Source organism: Volvox carteri (genome assembly GCF_000143455.1).
Source record: "Volvox carteri f. nagariensis unplaced genomic scaffold VOLCAscaffold_17, whole genome shotgun sequence".
Taxonomy (NCBI): Eukaryota; Viridiplantae; Chlorophyta; class Chlorophyceae; order Chlamydomonadales; family Volvocaceae; genus Volvox; species Volvox carteri.
Window position 1 is genome coordinate 41,556 of NW_003307560.1, and position 16,661 is coordinate 58,216.

At 57.5% G+C, this 16,661-nt stretch overlaps 2 protein-coding genes across 2 annotated transcripts; one reads left to right on the plus strand and one right to left on the minus strand.

Annotated features, from left to right (window-relative positions):
• Positions 1-398: 398 nt before the first annotated feature.
• Positions 399-4,263, plus strand: VOLCADRAFT_117441 (uncharacterized protein; the record flags this gene model as incomplete). The annotated part of the gene is made up of 7 exons (XM_002949978.1): positions 399-539; positions 733-882; positions 1,175-1,279; positions 1,476-1,678; positions 2,155-2,367; positions 2,724-2,906; positions 3,369-4,263. The coding sequence occupies 7 exons, from the start codon at positions 399-401 to the stop codon at positions 4,261-4,263; spliced, it is 1,890 nt and encodes a 629-aa protein (XP_002950024.1).
• Positions 4,264-15,349: 11,086 nt separating this feature from the next.
• On the minus strand, positions 15,350-15,718 carry VOLCADRAFT_34451 (uncharacterized protein; the record flags this gene model as incomplete). Its single annotated transcript, XM_002950094.1, has 1 exon — positions 15,350-15,718. A coding segment is annotated over one exon (369 nt), but the record flags the coding sequence as incomplete, so codon positions are not given.
• Between the last annotated feature and the right edge of the window lie 943 nt (positions 15,719-16,661).

Genomic DNA, 16,661 nt, shown 5'->3' on the forward strand with positions numbered 1-16,661 from the left:
GTTGATAGCGCGTGCGTATGCCGATGTTCGTTAGGCCAAATCTGTTGTTTCCGGGACGAAGATTGCGTAATTCACGGCAATTCTCCACTAAAAGCTATTCTTGGGGCGGTGCATGAGATTGTTTCTTCAATAAATGTGCAAGTGCTTGTCTTCTTGTTTTCGTGGCAATACGTTTGACGCAAAGGAGAGTCTTACAACCCTGCAGTTCCCGAGTCCTCTACGGACGCTGCGGATGGTTGATGCTACGCTTCTGTATTCGTATGGCAGTTTCGTCAAAAATTTCAAGGACCTGTTCTATACTAAGCCCGGCAGTGCTCCATCAGCATGTCCTGCGGCGTCGGCTGTACACACAACATAATAGTGCTCTTTCCAGTCCCCAGTTCCCATTAGGTTTCAACATGGAACCGATTTCAAAGTCGTTCCTGCGAAGGTCTGTCTGCACTGAGGGCGAGGCTTTCGAAAGTGGAATTATACGCGGTGCCGCCGTCAAATACAATGACTCTGCCGCTCTTAGGTTGCGTCGAAGAGCTCTTATCAAGGTGGGTTGGGATGTCCTGGTGTAGCTGGTGTTGTCAGGCAACAAGCGGACAAAGTTTACATGCCTAGCTAGGTTTGGTATGCTGTAAAAAGCTTGAGGTGTTTCGTGAGAACGTTTTACGAAACAACCAGCCGTTTAACCGTGTTTTGAGTGTTTGGATTGTTCGTCCCCCGCGCAACACCCGAAACCTACAGTGGCAGCCGGGCGCACCAAGTAAGGTGCTCATTGTGAAGAAACCCAAGAACCCCGCTGCATCAACGAAACTTCACGAGATAGGAGCCTGGCTGCGTGCCCGGGGCATTGAGGTGTTCGTCGAGAGAGTTGTCTGGGCGACGGAGTTTAAGGTAGGTGAAATAATTCGGCTATGCAACATAACAGACAGTCCTTGAATGTTAGCCATGGGTATTTACGCAGGATGCGGGTTGGTGGTGCTATGCGCTGCCCTCAGCTGCAAGCGAAGCTCTTGGCGCGGCCTAATGACGACTCATCGATTTGGCATGATTGTGTATCTTTTTATTGCCAGCGCCTCGCACGGCTCTCGTTGCCATGTTCTCTGGCTCGCGCTGACATTGCAATATATCCTGACATTCATCTCAGTTTATCGCTCCGCCTCGCTATTTTCGGTCGTACTACCAGGAATTTAGCATTTTTGATCCACACGTCAATCGCCACGACATCGACTTCTGCATCTCACTTGGCGGCGATGGGACGGTGCTATACCTCACGTCGCTTTTCGAGGAGGTGGGTAAACCGGGGATTCTATTGCTGGCGGGCTACCATAACACAGTCCTTTACCTCATCACCTTTCCTTGTTTCCCACTGGGTAAATATGTCATCTTCACGTTCTTATCCTATTCGATGCTGCATTGCCAATGCCCCTCTGAAATCGTCCACCATTAAAGAAGGGCACTCATCCCCCGGTCTGGGCCCTCCACAGGATGAGCCTCTGCCGCCGGTGTTGTGTTTTGCCATGGGCACGCTGGGCTTCCTCACCCCTTTTGACGTGGCCAACTTTGAGGCCACATTGGAGCGCGTGCTGGACACAAACAGTCAGCCGCTATACTGCACGCTGCGGACCAGGAAACGCTGCGAGGTGGTGTACGACGGACGGCTGGAAGCCGTACATCACGTTCTGAACGAGTGAGATTCCGTTGTTCCTGGCCTGGCCTTAGGGCAAAAATATTGGTATGCGGAAAGCATTGCCGTGAGCGTCTACAGCATGTGTGTGTGTTGCCCCTTGAGCGTCGCGTTACCCTCAAAAAGGAGTAATGGTGTTCAGTGCGGTACCGAGCCATGTCGGCTCAGTGCGGTACCGAGCCATGTCGGCTCAGTGCGGTACCGAGCCATGTCGGCTCAGTGCGGTACCGAGCCATGTCGGCTCAGTGCGGTACCGAGCCATGTCGGCTCAGTGCGGTACCGAGCCATGTCGGCTCAGTGCGGTACCGAGCCATGTCGGCTCAGTGCGGTACCGAGCCATGTCGGCTCAGTGCGGTACCGAGCCATGTCGGCTCAGTGCGGTACCGAGCCATGTCGGCTCAGTGCGGTACCGAGCCATGTCGCAGCAACTCCCACAGCTTTACCCACATACAAAGTTCACCCTCATCACCTTTCCGCAGGTGTGTCCTGGATCGCGGCGCCTTCCCGGGAGCTGTCCTGCTGGAGATCTTCGTTGACGGCTCGTACGTTACCAACGTGGAAGCGGATGGGCTCATCATTTCCACCCCCTCGGGTTCTACCGCCTACTCCATGTCTGCCGGGGGACCGGTAGTGGCGCCGTCGGTGCCCTGCACCGTCTTTACGCCCATCGCGCCGCTGTCACTATCCTTCAGGTGAGCACCGCCGGACATGTGGAGCAATCAGCGCCTGTCCTGACCTGGCCTTAGGAAGCGAGCAAGGGGGCGGAGGTTTGTAGGGAGACATGGTAGCCTGTCGCCCTCACTGCGTTTCCAAAGCCCGCAGACGTTGTTGCGGCATGTCCAGATGCCCTCACCGGCTAAGTCGTGCCAATGAGCTTGTCTTTATAATCCAGCCCACTTGCCCCCACTTTGCTGCCATACTCAAAGCCGCCATCTTTGCACCTGTGTCCTGCAGATGTAGGTACTTAATGTACGAGACGGACCATTATCCGCCCTTCCTCGCACCTTTGACCCTGCTCCTTCTGGCTGTCCTTCCCGTCCAACTACAGGCCGGTGGTCATCCCCGAGTCGTCCTCTATCTGCGTGCATCTGCCCACGTGCGCCCGCTCCCATGCACGGGCTTCCTTTGACGGCAGGAAGCCCATGCGGGTGCGGCGGGGCACCTCGCTGTTCTTCACGACCTCGCTGTGCCCCCTGCCCGTCATCAGCCTGGGACCCATGGACACCGACTGGTGCGTGTGTGGAGGGCGGGGAGGGGGGCAACACGTGGGAGAGAATGTGACTTTGCCGCAGTCGGGATGTACTATCTAGGGAGCTGTGCGGACACATATGGGGAGGTTGCTGGGTGACGAGGACACGGAGTGGGTTAGACCTCAGGCTTGTATCGCACTGGGCGCGGATAAAGAGGAGGACACAGGCACCTGTTAGGGCCTGCGGCGCCCGTTATAAGGCCTCGAGGTTTGGGCCTGCCATTGGATGTTTCTCAGAAACTCGTTGCTTGGCCTGGATCTATGGATTGTGGCCGTACTCGTTAGACGCTTGTGGAGGGTGACCTTGCCGCATAGGTAAAGGACCTGCAAACAACACGCTCCTGATGTCATACGAGCCTCAGGAATGTTAGCCGCGCCCCATAAATCCTTTCCTAGGGTGTGTTGTTACGGCGCCATCAATTTCGCGTGTCGCTGTCGCTGTAGGTATGAGGGCATCACCAGCAAGCTCAAGTGGAACCAGGCAATCCGTCAGCTGCCCAGCTGCCCAAGTCCTGTGGGCGCCCAGCAGCAGGAGCTCTGCAGCGCGCGCCTTGCGGACCGCGCCGCGGCAGAGGTGGCGCTGGCAGCAGCGGAGGGCTGCCCCGTACCGGACGACGCGTACCTGGTTCACGCCGCGGCAGCGGCTGCTGCGGCTGCCCTGCCGCGTCATTCTTCCGAGCGCAACATCCTGGGATTGGGCAGGCCCACTGTCCAACCCCAGTCCCAGAGCTCCGGCGGCGCAACCGCGCCAATCTCCCATGGCCCGGCGCTCCCCGCCGGCGCGGCCGGCACTTCAGGTAGTTGTAGAAGTGGAAACGGAAACGGTAATGGTACGGTTGTGCGCAGCAATGGTAGCAGCACCGGTACACTTGGCAGCGTTCACAGCTTCAGTGTGGGCGGCCTCGCCGGCGGGCACCGCAGTGGCAGCGGTAGTGGCTGGTGCAGTGTCGAAGTACCAGACGATGGTAGCGCAACTGATTCAATGACCAACAGCCTAGATGATCCCAATGAAGCTGCACAGGCAGCAGAGATGTCCCGTGCGTCGGTTGCTGTCACCGTTGCGGCGGCAGCCCTTGCGGCCGCCAGCAAGCCGCTGCGTCCTGCTGTAATGCGAACCCGGCCGATTAAAATACAGCAGGCTGGTGCTTGCGCGGTCATGGATGTGCTACGTGCAGATCCCGAACGGCCGGGTTATGGTGGTGGCCGCCGGCGCGGCCGGGGCCGTCGTAACGGTGGCGGCAGTAGCGGGAACGCTGCTGCTGCCGGACCAGTCGAGGAGCCCGACAGTACCGTGATATCCGAGCGGGGCCCCGTGGACCGTGCCAGGCACCTTGCGTGAATTTGTTAGTACTGACCATGTACGCTATGGCTATGTTTTCCTGCGCCTCAGCAGGACGGTTGTTAGGAGTCTGAGCAGGGTCTGAGCGTGAGCCGATGCATCCTCTTGTGTCCTGTGTCCGCCTGTTCTCGGATCCGCCTTGTACCGCTACAGTAGGGTCTGTGACCTGTCTTGCCTGTGCGCGGCATTTGATGGCAGGTGCATGTGGATGTGTTAAATGCTATGCATGTGCTTGTTGTGCGCGTGGTTATTTGATCTGTTGGTTGGCGTGCTGACCGGAGACAGGTTATATGAAATGCCGGTGCCGGAGTCGCCTGGTCCTGGACTCCTTGCAGCTTGCACCCAGGGCCACGCACGTTTCATGCTGCTGCTGTTCTTCTTGTCTGTGGTTTCAGCTTTGCACATCGTCGTTGTTCGTCCCCGCCTTAAATACAGTTGACGCCATGCAAGAATGAGAACAAGCAAACAGACGTGGATGTACTCTTTTTTGTCATGCTTAGTGCAGCGTTTGCCTTCATTTCTGTGTACCTCCCTAGAGTAGGGTTGTCTAGTAGCCCTGTACTATTAGAGTAAGCCGGGCGTTCGAGGCCTTTGCCTCGTGCGAGAGGGTGAATGCGAATTTGTAGCGTAGGGCGGTGCTGCTGAATTCATTGTGCATGGAGCCAGCAGCTTTGGACTTGAAATTAGTGGGACAAACCGGGGGGAATTCCACGCATTGCAAGGAAATTGGAAATAAATGTGTACCCACACAGTACTATTGGAATGAGCGTTGCCAGCGAATAGCGCTGGATTTGACGAGGCCTTCAGCTGATAGCCGATTCGAGGCTTATACCGGGCTGTCGTGGGAAGATGACACATCTTCAATGTTTTACTGATTCGGCTTTTCTCGTACGGAAAGAAGGTTGCCGGCGTGCATAGTGGTTTTCCTGTCGACAGCAATGCGACGTGAGGAAGTAGGTTGTGTGGCGTATTTTCCACCGGCTCCCGAGCGAAAGGTCATGTGGTCGTACGGTGACATGTCGAACCAGGCTGATGGTCGTTACAGCCAACATGCGATGTCTTGTTTCAATGTCACTTCCTGGCATCCATCCGTATGTTAATGGGGGCTTTCCCTCTACATTGAGTTCTTACATTTGTATGTGTCTTCCCATTAGTCGGTCGGAGTTTGCCACTCGAGTGAATGTGGGGTAAGCATGGGTGAGGATAGAGGAGCCATAGAAGCAGACTCTGGCGGAATGAGGTCAGCAGAATGTCAATCAGTGGGAATGCCATTTTTGCCCATGATTTATAGTTTGGCAGGAATATTTGCAACATCAACTTGTCTGGCCCCAGCATGGGGCAAATCTGCGTTCGCGGCATGGGGTGGGCAATACACATCCTAACTCAGCCCGGCGCGGCTGAGGGTCCCACAGGCTCCACGCACTCACATTAGCGCTGCATGCGATCCTCACCATCTAATATATAACCTTTGCAGTATGTATATGCAGTATGTATGTGGTTGTTCATAAGTCTAAGCCGCAGACTATTGCAACGTACACAATATTGCTGCACGTGCAGCGTTTATCATTACCCCTGATCATTACCGGGGACATCTTTGGCCCGGTCCAAAACTCTCGACAGCCAATCGTACCCAATAGCTCTTTCAGAGCTTTTTACGTTATCAATAGTGGTATTCAATTAACTCGGCATTGCTCTGTCCACACATTAGCCAATTTCATTATCTTCCCGGTCACCACAGCAAAAGGCTTAAAAAGCGACGTCAGCACGTCAATGGAAGCAATGTAAGAGGCATTTCGTGCAGGTGCAACGTGACAGGTGCACGCCCAAGGCTACAGCGCGGCGCGTATCTTGCACCGAGGCCAGCACTTCTGCTCAGCGGAAAAGCCTCGGTCATGTCGGGGCAGGTCGGGATGTCCCACCCTAAGCCCCCATTTATATCATAGCAGCCCAGCACACGCGCCACTTAAGCTACCGCAGCAACTGGTCTGCCATGTTGGCAAGATGTGAAGACTTCCCAAAGTTTCCGTTTTGCTCACGCTTTCAGGGTCGGGACAGCCGCCCGACCGCCGAGCGCTTATGGCATGTGGAACAGTAGCTGTTTCCCATGCCACTCTATCGGTGTGCGGCATTGGCGCCGCTGGGGCGTTCCGCACTCATATGCACTGGTGGCCACTGCGGGGCCCTGGTCCGGTTCTGGCGGCTCCCATCACACGTTGAAAGCGATGAATCCCGCATCGCCGCAAGCAGGCCCCTACTCGGATATCACAAGCGCCGCGTTGGTTGAACGGAGGATCCAGACCCGGGTCCCTGCGGGATTATGGCACAGTAAGGCGCAAGGATGGCAACAGGACCGGCATAGAGACAGGGTACTAAAATGCGGCCACGCGCGCATTAGCAGTAACAAGCGTTTCGGGGCTGGGGATCCGTTCTGGGGACGAAGCCACCTAAAACTGAAGGTTTCCTGAGAGTAACGATAGAAAACCGAGGTTTTCTGTGAACTCAGAAGAGTAAGTTGTGAGTGTTGCTACTGCAGTAATGCCAGTTAAAGAAGGTAGCCCTGGTGTGCTAGAATAATTTTCGGGTTTCGTAGCCACATTAGGTCGCTGCTGTGAGGCGTTAGATATCCAGGCCTAGTGGATTGCCTCGCGGTAGCTGGAGCTGGCCTCCACCCGGCCTCTACCTACCGAAGGAAGATTTAGTTTAGTTGCTTGCAGGTACCCTTTGTAACGTTTGATGATTCCTCGTGAAAACTAGGCTTAACACCACGTATAATAAACGCTATCTGGAAGACGCGGTCATGCAGCGATCAACTAGACCGACGGAGGTCTAGGAATTCGGGAAAAGCCAAATGCCTTGCAGCTCGAGTTCGGACACGCGTGGGGCCCACCAGGCGAATACAACTGCGGTACGGCAGCTGAAAACCCGCACCTGCATCAGGCTCTCATCTGGGTGTATGGTATACGGAGCCAGTCGCAGGGTTCCGCCGCCACCGCCATATCCCCCACCATCGCCCTCCATTGAAACAGCCTCCACGGGGCAATGCCCGCCAGCTACCGGCCTAGCTCTCGGGGATACCCGTACGGAGGCCGGGGTTGATGATCGCAGACTTGGCATCGCCGCCGAAGTGGCTCCTATTAGCGATGCGGCATGCTGGCTGCCTTCAAGGAGAGTGTCACCGCCGGGGCCTCCGCTTGCAAGAGCAGCTGCTGCTGCAGTCATGTACTGCGCCCACAGGCTAGGCCCAGGGTTGCCTGGCGCAGGTAGGGACATGGTGGCCGTGCTTGGGGTGCCTCGGGCTGAGCCCCTGGCCGAGGTCGGAGGACTGGCGGCTGCTTGGCGGCTCCGCTGGCTCAGGAGGAGGTTGTCCAACTGCTTCAGCTGGTTCCTAAAGGTTTCATCAGCATGTGTCAAGGGTCCATCATGTTGGCAGGACGTGGCGGTGGCGCATGCATGAAGAAGAGCGAGGGAAAAATAGGGTTGCGTTGCTGAGGCTCTGGAAGCTTAGTGAAACCCGCAGTACCACGGGTTCCTTCACTAAAATAATAATAGTAGTGCCAGCGGAGGTATGGGCTCTTGTCAGCTGCATGCCAGCAGTGCAGCCGGGGTGTCGACTGTCGATTCCTATAATACTTCTGGCCAGCTACTCACCGCAGGTCTGTCAGGTCTTTGTCTAGCGTCGATACGCTGTTGACGGGGCCAGCAAGTGGCTGCACGTGTGGCCCGCTGCCGACCGGCGACGCCTCTGCCACCTCCACTTTCGCCTCCGCCTGGGGATCAGCTTCCCCTGCCACCTCCACCGTCGTTGTGGCTGTCCCTGGCAACCCCTTCCAGTGATTGTCGGCGCTGGCACCGCCCAGTGTGATCACCACTGCTGCTGTCGCCGAGTCTTGCCCTTCCACCGTATGTGACGATCCGCCGGCGCTTATGCCGCCAGCGGTCGGGGCGGCAGCCCCATCGTTCACGCTGCTGCGTGAGGCCCGTGACGACGTTTGATGCGACTGGTCGCCGGGCCACTCCTTTTGGGGCTGGAATCGCGGCCCGGCGTTGGGGTCGGCAATATCTTGCCTCTCATCGTTGATGCCTTCACTCCTGCCTTCGTCATCGGCCCCATCGTCGTACACGACGCTTGCGCTGTCTGTGACGTTGTACCGATGCCGGGCGCTCAAGACGCTTGCTAGGCGCCCACCATCATGGCCAGAATCAGCAGCCTGATGGCTGTCCTCCGGCTCCATGAGCGTGGAGTCACGAAGCTGCCCGTCCGCCATCGCCACCGCCGTCTCGGCCTCCAGCAGCGAGCCCATCGACAAACGGCTTTGTGATTGCCGATTGTGGCGTTGTCCAGGCAGCGAGAAGGAGGCCTCAGAATGGGCCGGAGACGTGGTTTGACCGCTGGAGCGGCGCGATAGCGGCCGCGAAGAGGTAACACCCCTTCCTTCTACCACCGTTCCCGAGCCTGCACCGCTACCGTTTCTGCTGCGAGGACCGCTATCCATTGCCGCCGCTGCAAACGCGCCGACGAGGCTTCGGACAGGTGGTGCATCCACGCTGGCCGATTTGTTGGTCCCCAGGGATGTAAAGTTGCCACGGATCGTGGCGTCGAGCCCAATGGCGGAGCTGCTGCCACGAAGGCTGCCGCCGCTGCCATGCCGGCTGCCATCCCCGCCATTGGGCCGAAGCTTCGGCAATGCAGACGGCTGCAACTGCACAAGGAGAAAGGAGGGTAAGGCAATGTGGAGCATGAAAACAGCAAAAGCGAGTCGGCTTAAGGAGCACCCGATAGCGTTTCCGGGCGCCTTGGGCACTCCTTGACTGTCTCCGCCGGCAGTCCCCAACAAGGGTATGGCCCCTCAGCAGCAGGTGCCTTGCAGCCGCATCCATAAATTCGGCACGGACATTTTAACGTCGAAGCCGCGAAAACGAAGCAACTACGCGAAAGCAAGCCGTGAAACGGAGCAAATCTCTGGTATCTTATCCCAACGCCATGCACTGCCCAAAGCCCACATTTCTACTCCGTCTATATGCAAAAGCGCTCAGAACACCTGCTGTGCAAAAAGAAGCTCACGGCCGACTGCCGTCACGCCAGCTTCGGCCAGCGCGAGCGCCTCCCCAAGCAGCTCCGCTTCAACCTGCCGGACGGCCATTTTAGGGGGAGGGTGATTATGTCACGCACCCCTTGTCCCGAGGTCCTGCTGCTCAGATGCCTACATTGCGGATGCACTGGGCCGAGGACTTGAGCGACTCAACTAGCAGGCCGCGCAAATAATTCATGTATCTGCCAAGGCAACAGCAACCCACGTACCTCATTCTCGGCCTGCTCCTGCGAGAGCCGCTCTTGCAGCCCTGCCACCTCGGCGCCCAGCTCAACCAACTGCTGCTGGAGCTGGATCTGCTGGAGCTGCAGCTGCTCTTCCTCCTCTTCCTCCTCTGCCTCCTCTACCTCTCCCTCCTCCATGGTCAACGAGCCCGGCCCCGGCTGGACGGTTTCGGAGCCGTTTCGCCGGGTGCCATCGTGCGTGCTGGTGACGCCATCACTGGATACCACTGCAGGCAGCTCATCGCTTGCTTCCATCCAGTCGATGGAGCCGGGCGCAAGGTGCGAGGGCACATCGTCGCCAAAGCTATAATGAGCAGTTGAAACCTCGCTACTGGGTTGTTGAGCTGAGGGTCTCCCATCTGAACGGCTGGCGCGTTCATTGTGCTCGGCCGCCAATGCCATTTCCTGGTGAAGGCAGAAGGCGGAATATGATCGGCGCAAGGGGAGGTGAATGATTGCAGAGGGAGAGTCGTCACGAAGCAGGTGCAAGCTTGAGGGGTGGAGGTATCCGAGCGGTGTAGCGAGGACCTGTGTACGGCGGCGTGATTTGCTCAGGAAGGGGAATTCACAGCGCTGGGTTTCCGCGCTCCGGTTTCCGGTTGGCTCCGCTTTTACCGGCTCCGCTTTTGCCTGCGTTGTCTTAGGCCGTCATGGACTTCCTTTGCAAAGCTTACTGTATGAAGAGGTACAGCGCCCGGCCTCTCTTAGGCCCTACTGTTTCCTGTCACACTCCTGGGGTATACACGTATTGATTACTCGAATGTCTGATCAAATGGAACCCCGTGGGGCAGCCGCTAGCTCGGTCCTCACCTCCAGGTCAAGCCCCAGGGAACGTGCGGCCGCCAGGGCAGTGGCGCCGAAACCAGCCGCGGATCGGCGCTGACGGAGCTCCCGCTCCAAGGACGCCACGTGGGCCTCCTGCTGAGACATGACGCTCTGCGGCACCGGGACGTCAGGGGGCACGCATTTTGACGCCAAGTAGCACGTTTTGACGCAGCGATGGGCAAGAGAGCAGCGGTATGGAGGCATAGCATACATATGATGAGCCACGATGATTGATAATGAACCAAATAAAGCTAAGATAATAGCTAATTGAGCATGCCATGAAGTTGTTAGAATTTCGTATAAACCAACGTGACCTTCACCTGTAAATTGCCCACGATGAGCTTCTAAAATTTCACGAATACTGTTGCCAATACCCCACTACTGCATAAGCACTCAGCTCTAGCGTATAACACACGAAACCAACGAACAATTTCACGGGGGTTGCGTGGTCTCAGGGGCCGCCATTGCGCCGTCGCCCGCCAAACAGCAATAAACCCGGGCAGGGCCATCCCGAGGCCGGATCAGTCAGTACTCAGTAACGGGCCTCCCTTGGAACGCGGTGACGTGCCCTCTACTGTCGACATTCTTGCCGCCGGACGCCAGAAAACGCAAGCAAGGATAGCCAACTTCCCCTGCCGCACCACACCTGCGCAGCTGCAAGGCGCTTCTCCACGCTGGCCAGCTGATCAATGGGGCTGCCCCTTGCCGCAGCTTCGCTGTGACTGGCCTTGCGCCCAAAGCCGGAATCGGAGCCGTGCACATCAACCGCGGAGTCGTACCGAACTCCCTCCACGCTAGCAACTAAGGGCGCATCGTCGACTAGCTCACTCTTGGTAGTCAAGTAGTCCTCGAGCGCCAAAATCTACGAAAGTATTACAGGGAGGGATCATACGAAAAGACTCCGCGGGGTTCGCAATGAAACACCGGCTGGAGATATGCGGCTAAGGGGCATTGGGTCACAGGATGCCAAGAACTCGAAGCACCCGCCACCCATGGAATCACTTCTGGCGTTGTGGCGCACCATAGGACGAATCCCGTCAGCAGATACATACACCTTGTTCATGGCCAGGCTCGTTCATATGGCAGAAAACAAGGCATCACACGGGTACGGTCAATGCATCAAGGTAACGCTTCCCGTCACCAGACCAGCAGATGCGGTGCCCTTACCCTCTGCCTGGCCACCATGAGCGCGGTTCGCAGGTGCTGATGCGAAGGGAAGACGGGGCTGATGCTGCCGCCGCCGCCGCTCTTGCGCAAGGACCCCGGGCTGTGAACGTCTGGAGTCAGTCCAGAACTTCGGCGGGCCATTCCACCACCGCTACCGCCGCCAGATGCTGGGCGCACAATGCTGGGGGCCTCTCCATTGATCATCCTCTGCAGCCCTGAAATCACATGATGCTGTACCTGTTCATACGCGCGTAACTCTCCCTGCACGGCCACAACGCATGGTACACCAACACGTACACAAAGGACATAGCTTAGGCTTCTGGGCCAGGTTGACGTGTCATCCCAATCAGAGAGCTCCACTACGCCTCGACCTCAAGGCCAGTCATCCACAGTCAGGCATAGCCCTTTCGGGTTCCTGCAAGACTTCATCCAAGACTACCACGAAAGGGGTTTCCCTTTGGTTCTTCCCCTTTGGGGAACTAAGAGGCATGTTCAGGATTCAGTAAACCAGACGCAAAGAACAAATCCTGGACACACCATGTTTCCTTGTTAATCCTCTCCACCTATCCTTCTTTGCGCAGAGAAACAATACCCACTAGCACCTGCAGGGCCGCAATAGTCGCCGCCTGCTCAGTCGCCTGGTGGACAGTTTCGTCCAGTGTTCGAGACATCTGCTCCTCCCGGCTGCGCATCTCTTCCAAGCTTTGCTCCAGCTCCGCCACATGCGCCGACGTCGCCGCCGCCGTATCCGCCCGCAGCGCTGCCGCCGCAGCTGCCTCCGTTAGGGCCTCTGATCGTGCCGCCTCCGCTGCCGCCGCCCGTTTCCGCAGCTCTGCCGATCGAAGACGCGCCCCATCAAGCTGCTGCCGCAGTTCCTCAACCAGCCCCTCCAGTTTCATGCGCGCCTCGCGCTCCGCGTCCAGTGCATCTACAAGTTGCGCTTCCTCGCTGACGTCGCCGCCCTGGCGCGCCTGCTCCGCAGCCTCACGAGCCACGCGCTCCGCGCGCTGTGCTTCATCCAGCTGCCGCCGCAGTCCCACATTTTCCTGGATCAGCTGCTGGCTGCGGCTCGCAAGGGCTGTCAGGGACCTATGCACCTCCTCGAGCTGGCGCTGCAGCGCTGCCACACGCACCTGCTGCTCCACCGCTTGTTCCGCCAGCACCTGCGCCTGGCGAGCCAGCGCCTGCTTTGCGGGGTGCTCTTGGTAGGCCCGCGCCTGCTCGTCGATCAGCTGCTGCTGGTGGTGATGCTGTTGCTCCCCATCCGCAAGCCGCTGCCGCAGTTGATCCGCTTCGCGGACCGCCGCCTCCACGGCCACGTGCGCCTCGTCCATCTGCTGGCATAACTCATCCGCCTGCCGGATCGCGACCGCTGCCTCTGACTGTGCTTCCGCAAGGTGCAGCATCAGGTCATCCACCTCCTTGCTACCCGCCGCTGCAGCCTCGCGCGCTCGTGCCAGCTGTCGCCGAAGCGTCTTCACCTCCTTGTTTCCCGCCGCCACCTGATCCTGTGACAAGGCCAGTTGCTGGCGTAGGCTCTTCACCTCGCGTTCCAATGCCTCCACGGCATCCTGGGATGCCGCAAACTGCTCCCGCACACGGTCCGACTCGCCGCTCAAGAGCCGTGCTTCATCCTGGGCCCTGGCAAGCTGCTCCCGGAGTTGCGCGCAGAACTTGTTCGAGTCGTGTGTAACGATTTCCGCCACCTCCTCCGCGGCCTTGAGCCGTTGTGAAAGCTCATCGACCTCCATGTTGGCTGCCGCGGCAGCCCGCCGCACCTCAGCCAGCTGCTTGCAGATGTGCCGGGTTTAGCGTAGTGTATGGTGTGGGATGGGTCGGGATAGGAATGGTAACAGAGTTTTTGGAATCGTACAGTTCGGGAGATGCGAGGTGTGGCTGACAAGAGCGGCGCTCTGAGTAAGACCCAAACTGTAGGACGTTGAAATGCTTGTCAAGATCAAAATCATGGGACTCAACAGTAAGGCCGGTAACGTTCAGTTTGGTTAATTTACTGCCGCTGGCTTCAATGTTATGCTGCCGCACCCACCTCCTCCTTCGCCGCCGCGAGCCGCTGTGACAACTCTGCGGCCTCCATTCGACTAGCCGCAGCCAAGTCACGGCTTGCCCCTTCGGCCACTGCCACCGCCGCGGCGTACTCCCGCCGCAGCTCCTCTGTTGCCCGGTCTTTGGCATCCACCAAAGCCTGCAGCTCGGCTTTTTGCCACCGCAGCTCCTCCGCCTTCTGCTCTCGCTCTTCCACCGCCCGCACCGCCTCTGCAAGCTGGCCGCGCAACTCCTGCAGCTTACGGCCAGATGCCTCCACTTCCGCATGCTTATCTGCAAGCTGCTGCCGCAAATTATCAAGGTCTCGACCGCGATCTTCCACCGCCTGCTTCGCCACAAGCACACGGTGATGCAGCTCGCCAAGTCGTTCTTCGTTCGATTTCAACCCAGCCTGCAGCTTGGCTTTCTCCTCACGCAATGCGTCCGCTTCCCGGGTCTGCGCGTCCAGAGCCGCAGTTGTGGTCGCCCATCGCTGTCGCAGCTCATCCAGATCCTTGTCCGCCTGATTCGCAAGCTGCTGTGAGTCGATCAGCCGTGCGTGAAGCGATGCCGCCTCGGATTTGCTGGCACCAAGTGCCGCATGAGCTTCCGCTAGCTGTTGTTGTAACTCCGCCTCGACAGCGGCCGTCTGCTCACGCTGCAACTGCAGCTCTGCCACCTGACTCTGCAGGTCCGCAAACTCGTCGTGCACCGCCGCGAAATCAGCGCTGAGAGCCTCGTGGTTACGAAGTAACTGTCCGTTTTCAACCACCAACGCCTCGTTTTGAACGATTAACGCCTCTTTAGCGGAGGTTACGCGGGACACCTCAGCCTCGGCCTATGTTACGGAGTGGATGTGTGGGTTAGGAGTCAAAACACATGCCTCAGTACAGAAGTCCAGGAAGGGGAGAAGAGGGTAGGGAGGGACGAAGGGTAGAAGCCGGATGGCGAAGCAAGACCGGAGGCTGAGTAGGTATAGCGCTAAATGTTTTCACGAAGGGAAATGGTGCAGGGGATAGGGTTACGCGTCCAGCCGCTTTGTATGCCGTATGCACCACCTTATGCTCAACCCGGAACCTCCTTTGTCGTTGGTCTTATAACACAGGCGCTCCTTGACGAATAGGACGAACATAGCTGCTTAGGCCGCCGCATCCGCAATGGCCCGCTTATCATACACCCTGGAACCCCGTTTGAACCCACCTCATCCAAGGCGGCCTGTTTAGTTCCCAGCTCTGCCGTCAGCCTGGCGTTCCGCGCCATAGTGCTCTGGAGGACCCAACAGGAGGGAAGAAAGGAAACCATTTGAACAAAAGGAGTATGGCGATGGTACAGATGGCATGCGTGAAGAAAAGAACGAAAGAAGCCAAGGGGCAGCGAAGAGAAAGCGCCACGTCGGCTTGGTGCTAACGAAAGCTGCCAACATGGGCCGTGAGTTATTCCCCTATGCCAGTAAGGCGTGCTCAGCCTCCGGTGCACGACACCGCCACGCTTCTTGGAAACTATTTAGCCATACTCTGAAGGGTGAAGGGGACGGCAGAAGGACGAAAGTTCCCACCCGAAGCGTTGGGTGCGACTGGCAATGAATTTCCCACGTACCTGCACGTCCCTCTGCAAATTTTCCATCTGCGCACGGAGTTCAGAGATCGTGTGGTTTGCACAGGTGAGCGTCTTGACATGTTCCTCAAGCTTGCAGTGATGATCCTTGAGCTCCCTGTATTCCTTGTCCAGCTTGTTATGCTGATCCTGTAGTTCGTCGCTCTCCTGCTGCAGCGTGTGGAACTCGTCCCTAAGGCCGTCCCGTTCCTGTCGCAGCATGTCATGCTGGTCCTTGAGCTCATCTCGTTCCTTCTGGAGTGACTGGTATCGATCCTTCAGTGCGTCCCGTTCCTGCTGCAGCATTCTGTACTGGATTTGGAGTTCGTCCTGCTCTTGCTGTGCTGTGCCGTGACGCTCCATAAGGTCATCTCGTACCTGTTGCAGAGTTCCGTACCTATCCTTGAGTTCATCCCGTGCTTGCTGCAGCATGCTATATTGCCCCTTGAGCTTGTCATTTTCCTGCTGTAATTCATCGTACCGGTCCATGAGCTCATCTCGTACTTGCTGCAGCATAGCGTACTGGTCTTTTAAATCGGTCCACTCTTGTTGCAGCATGCTATACCGGTCTTTCAGCTTGTCCCGCTCCTGCTGCAAAGTGTCGTATCGGTCCATGAGCTCATCCCGTATCAGCTGTGCTGCGCCGTACTGCTCCTTGAACTCATTCCGTTCCTGCTGCAGCCTGCCGTACTGGTCCTTGAACTCATCCCGTTCTTGTTGTAGCTTGCCGTACTGGTCCTTGAGGTCGTCCCGTTCTTGCTGCAGCCTGCCGTACTGCTCCTTAAGCTTGTCCTGTTCCTGATGCAGCTTGCTGTACCGCTCTTTAAGCATATCGTGCTCCTGATACAGCTTGCTGTACTGTTGCTTAAGTGCGTCCCGCTCCTGTTGCAGTCTGTCACATCGTCCTGCCAATTCCTCCCTATCCAGCCGCAGGTTATCGTACTTTGCCCTGATCTCGTTCCATTCATGCTGCAGTCTAAGGCAGCGGTCAGCCAATTGGTCGCGCTCCTCCTCCAGCGCACTCTGTTTTACCAGTAATTCATTCACCCTGTGCAGTTGATGGTTTGGCGGGGCTCGGCGTAAATAACTATCAACGCACAACCCTGGTAACAGGCATGCGTTGAGGCCGCTTTTCGGATGGCTGCAGTCGAACCTGCCTGCCTACCACCCTGCTAACGCTCCCAGAGAGTCATCCCCCTTGCCATTCAGCCCCCCAACGCGAGGCCTTCCATTATTTGCAGGCTCACCAACGCCAGCGCTTTTAATTACCCTACATTGCTTAGGGCCCCTGCCCGCTAGTCCAGAGCCCCTTCTACAGAAGGACCCATTCGCCAAGAGCGCCTGGCACCATTCATCACTGCACTTCCCACCCCTTTCACGAGCGTAGACCTTCTTCCACACCCTCGGAATTCTCAAAGGACCTATACCTGTGCACCTCCACAGCCTGGTGTTCCTG